The 8,846-nt window shown below is 41.1% G+C and overlaps 1 protein-coding gene across 2 annotated transcripts; it reads left to right on the plus strand.

Annotated features, from left to right (window-relative positions):
- The first annotated feature begins 415 nt into the window (after positions 1-415).
- LOC119354890 lies at positions 416-5,127 on the plus strand. Of its 2 annotated transcripts, none has more exons than XM_037621655.1 (6): positions 416-924; positions 1,021-1,100; positions 2,024-2,168; positions 2,354-3,130; positions 3,579-3,633; positions 4,747-5,127. In XM_037621655.1, the coding sequence occupies exons 1-6, from the start codon at positions 649-651 to the stop codon at positions 4,779-4,781; spliced, it is 1,368 nt and encodes a 455-aa protein (XP_037477552.1). In that variant the 5' UTR covers positions 416-648; the 3' UTR covers positions 4,782-5,127. The 2 variants fall into 2 exon arrangements, with proteins under 2 accessions (XP_037477552.1, XP_037477551.1); XM_037621654.1 differs by having other exon boundaries at positions 418-924; positions 3,579-3,642.
- Positions 5,128-8,846: the final 3,719 nt, after the last annotated feature.

An 8,846-nucleotide genomic window follows, 5' to 3' on the forward strand; every position in this document is an offset into this window, starting at 1 on the left:
TCACCGCATAAGCAAATTCTCCAATTAATGCAAACATAATCGAATTACAAACAGAGGTGGAAGCACGTGCATCTGATGCAAATTTGGTGTTGGTTAAAAGTTTCGCTTCCTAACGAGCAACCTACCTAAAATCTGTAAGTTGCATCCTAATAAATCCAAGGTTGATTATCGCCAAATAATTACATGTAATTAGAGGCCCACTTAACGGCTGGCCCAATAAAGTGCATGATTTGTGGAAGCAGTTTATATAGGCTGGATTATGTACGCACGAGAAATTACTGCCCAAGCGGGGCAGCCAACGCATCAGATTAGATTAATCGTAGGGCTCGTGAGTGGTCTGATGGGAGGCTGGGCATCAGTAGTCTAATGCCTAGCGCTGCCCGTCTCTGGTGGACACGCCCAGCTGTACTGTAGCCCAGTGCATTCCCGGTGAGGAGAGTCGCGTGCAAATGCTTTTAGACTGAAGCAAAGGACACCGAAATAAGCTCCTCACGCCCTTCTCTCCGCCACCTCTTGGTTTCTCCGGCGTCTCGAGTCTTCCCCCGCCGCCAAGCGCCGCCGCCGCCGCCGCCGTCGACCTTCCAGTCTTGGTCCTCTCCACTTGCCCTCCACTACCGATAAGCATTTCCCTTGCCAAAAATCTCTCAAATGAGGACACGGAGCATGGCGTCCAAACCCGAACCAGTCCCCTCCACCCACGGGACGGCGGCTCGTGCCCCAGCGCGGGCCTCCGTGAGTGCCTCCACCCACGGGACGGCGGCTCGTGCCCCAGCGCCGGCCTCCGTGAGTGCCTCCACCCACGGGACGGTGGCTCGTGCCCCAGCGCCGGCCTCCGTGAGTGCCTCCACCCACGGGACGGCGGTTCGTGCCCCAGCGCCGGCCTCCGTGCGTGCTCCCACCTACTGTGCCACCGTGCAGAGATGCGTACGCTCGCACTTCCCCTCTTCCTTTCACTTCGCTTCCGTCCTGCTAAGCACTGGGCCTGACGTCTTCCCCTGCTTCTTTTCCTCTTTCGGTTAGGTTGCGCTCCTTGACTGGTGGCTGGTGAGGGGTCAAGGCGGCAAGATCCGTGTTGCCGGGTACATCGACAACGTCGAGAAGTGAGGCATTTCCTATGCCTCAAGTTTGTTGCTGCGCTCAGGTTTCAGTAATATTAACATTGTTATCTTGACCCAAAATCTATTGCTGCATCCTGCAATGCTGCAAATCTGGGCGTGAGTGTACAGTTTACATTCAGTCAACAGCTATGCTTTTGCTAAAGGAAATAGACTTCAAAAAAAAAAAACTAACAAAGTTTAAGTAGGAACAATACATCATTATGCACATAAATTATGAACAATATCATCAGCACTATGTGTAATTTTTAAATTTCTCTATGATCTTAGTGGACATAAATTCGTACTGGTACTGGAAACTGGTTCCACCATGAGTAGACTGAAGAAAAGGTATATACATCATAAACCTTGTTGGCGCCATCTCCAACTTGATCTTTACCATAAGTAGTTCTTAAAGGTTTTCTGAAACCGACATATGTAAAAAATACGGGTGTACATGGTGGAAAATAGTTGATGGGAAACATAAGATTCTCAAGTACCTGGTTTAAGCAGCTCATTTGCTTATTTTGAAAATAAACACCTTACCACTGATGTAACTCCATTAAGTTGTGCTGATGATATGTTACATAGTGTTACATCAATGGGAGGATAAACTGTGAACATGATTATGTTTTTTTTAGAACATCGCTTCTCATTGTTTTGTGTTAAAAAATCATATTTCTAGTGCAGACAAAACCATAAACCTTGATTGTATTTCTGATCGTGTGTCAAAACATCACTTTAACTCATATGCTGGTTTATGTGACTGTATCTCCATGAATAGGAAATTTTGCCTCGTTGTATTATTTGTTGTATGCACCAGAACTGGTAGCATTCAAAATTTCTACAGTGTTACACCATCTGTTAGCTTGTTAATGAGCAGTTTTTCTCGACACCTCATAACATTAACATACTCATTTTGCTAACAGGAATCGAGCAGGTCGAGTATTCAGTTCTGGTTCCATTACGGTGCGGCATGCTGATGGTACTCTTGAGACTGCAGATAACAAAATTGTATTAACTAGGGGTCCATTAAATATCGAACAGATGCATTGCAATGGATTTTCTCGTGAGGTTTGCTTTCTTTCTTCATACATCAGTTTGTTCTAGATTTTTTGTTACCAAAATGATTGTTCGTAGTTTTTCATACTTAAATAGTTCCCCTTGTCCGTCTTGTTTATCCCTGTGAATTTCATTTTTGGATGGTACCTTAACATATGGTCAAGCTTTTATCATCTAACCACATTAAATTTATGCAGGTTTCAGAACAGTTCAGGCTTGGTTTTCCTATTCAATGGGAGAAATATGCTAATTCTAACATGAAACAGGTGAATGAACACACACTATCTCCAGCAAAATCAACTGAATATTGTGTAGAGAAGTTCTTGCGCAGCAGCTTTGCCAATTCAATGGAACATACTTTGACAGAGTTTGATTTCAGAACATCCAAAGAGTCTACTGGTAATACAGATGGACCTGGGCTTCCAAACTATGTAAAACCAAGAATTCAGGAACCTTCTGGCAATAGTGGTGGTTATGATATCTCAGTGAGCAACATGGCTGCATCTGAGGGATTATGTAATGATAGGATGGGTATGCCTGATGAATCTTTTGAAGATCCTGGACCTGGAGAAACATGTAATGGTCAAGCATCTAGAGCAGATAATTCACATGAAGATATAGAGACAGATGCAAGTGGGCAGAGGATTGTTACTCACTCCATGGACTCTACTTTAGTTAATAATGATATATATAAAATAGAAGAAGAACATGGATCTTCCAAGTTGGGCAACAGCTCAGTGTGTCCCGGAACAGAACATGTGTTAGAAGCACTAAACCAAGGGGCGAGTCCAGAGAATGGAAGTGTTCAGTGTTCAAGAAGACTACGGAGCGGCAAAGTGTGCGGAATGTCTAATGGTGCGTCATTGAAGAGGCGGTACTCCAAGAGGAAGACAATGCAGCACGAAACATTGTGTATGAAGGTGATACCAACTGAAGAGACAACACCCCCTGCCGGTCCGACTTGTCACAAAAAGGTAGGTTGAATTTCGCACCTTGGAAGAAAACACAATGAGAAACAGTTAACTTAATAATGAAAATCAATTACGACAGGGTTCCAGTTTTGACCACATGATACATGCTACATTCTGGGATTAATTCTCTTCTAAACAAACCATCATGTAGCATTCTAATCATATCATGTTACAGTAACCATACATTGTTTCTAGATATGAAATGTTCTGTCATATTTCACCTTTGCTCCTGATGATTACAATGCTGCCACACTATAGTTGAGTGGCATGCCAGCTGTAGAACTCTTAACATTTTTACTAATAACCTCTAACTATCATATGATGATTTGATAGTGATAGTCGTGTAATTATGCCCCTTCTTTCTTTGATGTTCTCTAGCAATCATGTGTTGTTCAAGATCTTTTACTTTGTATGTACCTTTGCTAAATTGTGTAAACTTGTAACTATGTAGGGTGGCTCAGTTGCTCAAATCACTGCTTTGGATAAGCTTCAATCACATGATTCGGGTCGTAAAGGTTACTTAAATAATTTGCATTAATTTCATCAACTTTTTATCTCTCGGCTATTACTTGGTGGCAGTGACATCACAAAGGCTTGCTACTAGTTATTAGCAATCATCGACGCGCAATGCATGCTTTACACAATATATATAGCACGAAAGTGAAGCCACCTCCAAATTTTAGAAAGCAAGTCTTAAAACAATGTCATAGTTGAGTGTTAATGCTTTTGTATGGTAAAAACATTAAGTGTTGCAAAACCTCCTTAACTCCCTGTATGCACATCATATTTTGTTGTCCCAGGTAATGAATGTCGTTAAAAGATCATGCTTCAGTCCAGATAAGTGGGCATCGATCTTTTTGTACTCTAAACCAAAAAAGTTGTATCCACTGCCCTGGTACTATGTAAACATAGTGATTGCGAAACTGCAGTAGCCAAATAACGATAGTTTGTTTGTTGAATAAATGTAATCCGTCTTAAAAGTTCAAGCTCAAGCCATCTAAAACTTGGTTATACAACTTCTGATGATGATTAGTACCATACCAAATAGATGGAAACTGAGAAAAAAAACTAAGATAATAACCTTATATGGGAGGACAGCATGCTTGGCTAATCACACAGTACCAGTTGCTTGCTTGTCCACAAATCCATCTAGGTACAAATTGTGTTCTCCTCGTCTTAGCAGACATTGTTCGTCAAAAGAAAAGCTGTACTGCCAACCATGATTAGTGCCACAAATTCCTGAACCACTTTAGAGATACATATTCGATTTGAGTTAAAGATGAACGGTCCAGATCGTATGGATCCCACGACCTCGTGTTTTAGATAGTACTCCCTCCGTAAATTAATATAAGAGCGTTTAGATTACTACTTTAGTTATCTAAACGTTCTTATATTAGTTTATAGAGGGAGTAGTATAGATTCGATTTTAGCTAAATGCTTTTCTCTTAGAACCGGTAATCAGTTCCTGCAAAACATGTGTTCAATTCAATTTCTTTACCGCACGTAAACACTGGTTCGGCGACATTATATTACCAAGGGCTGCTTGCATTTACTGCAACAAATATTGAAAGCTTGTGGTGCGTTACCAATGACCGTTCATGTGGTATAACTGTTCACAGGAAGCGGAAGACCTAGAAAGAAGGCGAGGAGGTAACATTCGGCACGGTGCGGTGAAAATCGGAGCAACATTTTGTGCTCAAATCACGATATGGACATCTCATCAAACGCAGCACAACTCTTGCATGTGTGTTCGAATCAGTTGTGCTGTTATGTGACGGGTTAGAGTTATGCTAGTGTTGTAGGATGAGGAACATGCTACTGTTGTGCTGTTGTGCAATGGGCTGGCACATCAGTTCTTTTGCAGGCCAACTATCCATATATATATGTATGTATGTATGTATGTATGTATGTATGTCTCTATATCTGGAGGCTAAGTACAACTCTTGCATGTAGTAGTGTAACTAGGAAGAAGGGGCGCTTGTGATGGTATTTGTTTCAAACCAATCTGCATCTCCTGATCTGAGACACGCTCTGCATGTTTAGCGACAATTTTAGAGGTATGGTCCTGATGCTTATTTATCTTTCTGGGATTCCATCATCTACACAAATTGAGTAACAGAAACCCCACAAAAAAAAAGAGTAACAGAAAACCTGTTAGACCCACCCCACATAAGGTAATTGAAGCAGTTTGACTCGATTTGAAGTGAAAAGGTCTTTTGTTCCTGTAGATTTGTCCCCAAAAAAATCATTTTTAAAATATATGTTGTCCCAATTTTTAAAAATATGGTCGTCCCTAATTCTGAGTTTACCTGAACACTCAAGTATTGTCCGTAGCGGTGGAATCAAGATTATGCAAATCTAGCTGTAGAAAATCATACAAAAGGCCTCACACGATGCAACTGAGCCGGAGCGTCATCGCTTGGCATAGAGTGATAAATTTCTTAAAATATATTGCCCACCTGCCTCTATCAGTTTGACTTTTGGATAAGTTGACTGTAGCATGAATTCAATATATACTTAGTACATGAGTCGCTCATTCAGTGATGAGAACAACAGATAACAAAACAAAACTCCGATAGAACAGCAACATATACATATATATACAACAACTTTAAACAAGTAAAGTTTAAGAAATTAAGTCTCATGACCAAGTTGCAGTTCTCACAACGGAAGCAGAAATGTACCTTGGACATGTAATTTGAACAAATGTCTTGAGAAGGCTAAAGAAAAGCATATGGCGTCCATAACCCTTTGGCGACCACTGTCTGGGATAACCATAGTCAATGTCGTCCTTTATCACTGGAGACCACCTCCTCCAAATGCTGCCATGGTGGGTGGGAGACCGATCATGCACCGATGCACAACTTCGCATTATTGACTTCTTGTGTTGAACATAATAATATTCATATTCTTCGGTTTGACCTGAAAGCACGAACCGCGGATTCAAAAGCATGTCTTCCTTCACGTTAGTGCAGGTTTCCGCGACACTTCTCATCAGCTGCCGCGTACCCATGCCTGACGCTGCAGCCTGCTAGTTGAGCAAACATGAACGGTTCAAGTGTCGTAAGTATGGGATCAACAGGCCATCAACTCCAACTGACCCCCCCCGCGTGTGAGACCGGCAGCGCGGCGTGGTGGAAATTTAAGCGCAGAGAACACGAACGAGTCTTGCACGATTTCTCCCTCCTTCACGTTTGCAACACGCCAAGAGAACAGTCTCACAGACTATACTTGAGTTTGCATGTTTGCTTGATGCATCTATATAAACGAGCTCAAGCTCCAAATCCAACTTAGCCGCGGCCTAAAGCACAAGAAGCGCACTTGAAGCTCCGGAGGCAGCCCGAGCTCTTTCTCTTCTCAGCTGAAGCTGTCCGCCTCTGCCGTGCGCGAGATACCACGTCGGGACGACAATGGCGGCCGCGACGGCGAACGTGGCAGTGCTGCTCCTGTTGGTCATCCATGTCCTCGGCGTCGTCGTCGGCGCAGCGAGGCCATTGGAGAGAGATCACGGGTGGACCGGGAACGGGATCGAAATGGTGACGGAGATGCTCAGCGCCGCTAAGTCACGGTCCAGCACCCGCACGCACTGCTGCTGACGTGCATGCACAAGTTACTCCTGTAAAACTGTTCTTTGGTTCAATATATATAGGTGGATCACAGGTCAAAAGAAAAGGATGGATCAAACCTTGAAAATGGAAACATGATCGAGCTTCTGCTCTTCTTGTATTTCTATCGTGATTTGTGGGATGTATAGTTAAGTTATCCCTTTTGTAATATTAAAACCAGAAGTGTGAATATAGCACTTGATAGAGCTAATTACATCACTTGATGCTTGAACTTGACACAAATATTCACTTTGGTGCCCGCTGTCGCGAAATACAGATAACTGGTTTTATAACTTAGCACACACGTCTAAATATGGTGTTAATCTGGTCCGTACACGCAAAATGCAATGACATGACATCATATTTCAATTGACGTGCCAGCATGGCATAGGACCCACATGCAACAATAAAACATGATAGCTTGTGTAGTATACGTCTCTATGACCGATGGGTCTCACCTCGAACAGGCAACCTCAAGATAGCATTTTGATGTCTAGTAAGATTACAAGGCTTAGATTTTTTTTGACCATAAAAGGCTTAATTTGTTGTAGACGAAGTGGGGTTTAAATGGTCTACGGTCTACCCCGTTTGCACATGATTGTTTTTATTTTTATTTTTGAGAAACTATACTAAGTGCCCAAATTATAATGATAGTAATAAAAAGAAAGTTCATATGTTTGTGTGTTATAAATATATATAATACATACAGATAAAATAACTTATATAGAAAATATTCAAGTAATTTTTTAAAAATGTTCATATAATTAAAATAGTGTTTCTAGAATATAAAGTTTTTTTAATTACTTAGAATAATACACATATTTTAAAATGTGATTCCTAAATATTACTTACTTATACAACAATTTGAATAATTACACACACATTTTTTTAGGTCCCAAGGACATTCAATCTAATACAAAACAAATGTCGATCTCAGTATGGTTTGTGTTGGCGTTGCAAACTGGATTCTCTATGATGTAAACTATGCTTATGTTGTTGCATAAATCAAAACTATCATCCCTGGCCTCTGCATCAAGCGATGCACACAATATTAAACAACAATAATAGCATACCGGTAATGTATAGGATATGAATTTTTTTCATTGAGTCTAAGTTATTTTATATTTTCTTTAAAATATGAAGGATTGATTTCTATCCTACATAGGAATATGAACCCATTCCTACAAACTGGAGGGCTCCAAAAGATTTTTTTTTTTTTTGAAAATTCTATCCTATAGAATTCCTACAAAAATCCTACGAACAAAGAAGGCCTAACTGAGGGAGTATCGAACTTGGCACAATGAAGCTAAGAATAGTAAGGTAAATGGCCCTAGTCTGTTAGAAAACATGAATTTATATGAGTTATTGTTGATTCTTGATGCACTGAATTCTTGTAATTGATGGAATTATGTGTTTTGTCAAACTGTCGTCCTTTTATTTTTCCTGACTTGATGCGTATTGAATTGAGTGTAGCAAGTAGCAAGAGCACCATCTTACATTATGTTTAAACCTGAAACATGCTCTGTTTTTATGCAAACAATCAGCAACTATCACCCAGGAGAAATACATGTACAAGAAACTTTGTCGGCCTATGATCATTCATCCCCTTATTCAATTGTATAACAGTAAAAGCACCGAGTTCATCGAGTCGTCAATTATTACAAGGTGTATGTACCGGCAGTAGTATGCATCAGATGTGAAAGTTTGACAGTAGCATATGAATCAAGCAATGAACAAATCAGTTGCCAAATCCACGTCAACCTCCACAATAGCATCCGTCAAAAGATATTAAACAGTGGTGGGTGTTCAACATTTTAGCAGTGGTTTGGAAGGTTGCAACAACAACATCATCTTTTCTTTTTTCTTGTTTTGACAAAAGAGCAACATTGGGCTGTTTTCAGTGGCGGAGCTATGTTGAGGCCAGGGGGCCAGTGCCCCCCCCCCCCCCAACCTTAGATCAATTCCTGGAGATTTTTTAAGGAGGGCTTAGAGTAGATACTTTTTAGCATTTGGCCCCCCAAACATTGATGATTTATGTTTCGCCTCCCATGATTTCGGCTAGCTCCGACGCTGGCTGTTTTCATTAATGTAGATAGAGCAAGTTCAATGGTTAT

The sequence above is a fragment of the Triticum dicoccoides genome, chromosome 2A, assembly GCF_002162155.2.
Source record: "Triticum dicoccoides isolate Atlit2015 ecotype Zavitan chromosome 2A, WEW_v2.0, whole genome shotgun sequence".
Lineage (NCBI taxonomy): Eukaryota > Viridiplantae > Streptophyta > Magnoliopsida > Poales > Poaceae > Triticum > Triticum dicoccoides.

Bases quoted from the DNA above. Each gene is read 5' to 3' on its own strand.
- LOC119354890 (XM_037621654.1), top strand. From the start codon at position 649: ATGAGGACACGGAGCATGGCGTCCAAACCCGAACCAGTCCCCTCCACC. The intron at 925-1,020 runs GTACGCTCGCAC...TCTTTCGGTTAG, and splicing joins GTGCCACCGTGCAGAGATGC to GTTGCGCTCCTTGACTGGTG. The intron at 1,101-2,023 runs GTGAGGCATTTC...TTTTGCTAACAG, and splicing joins TACATCGACAACGTCGAGAA to GAATCGAGCAGGTCGAGTAT.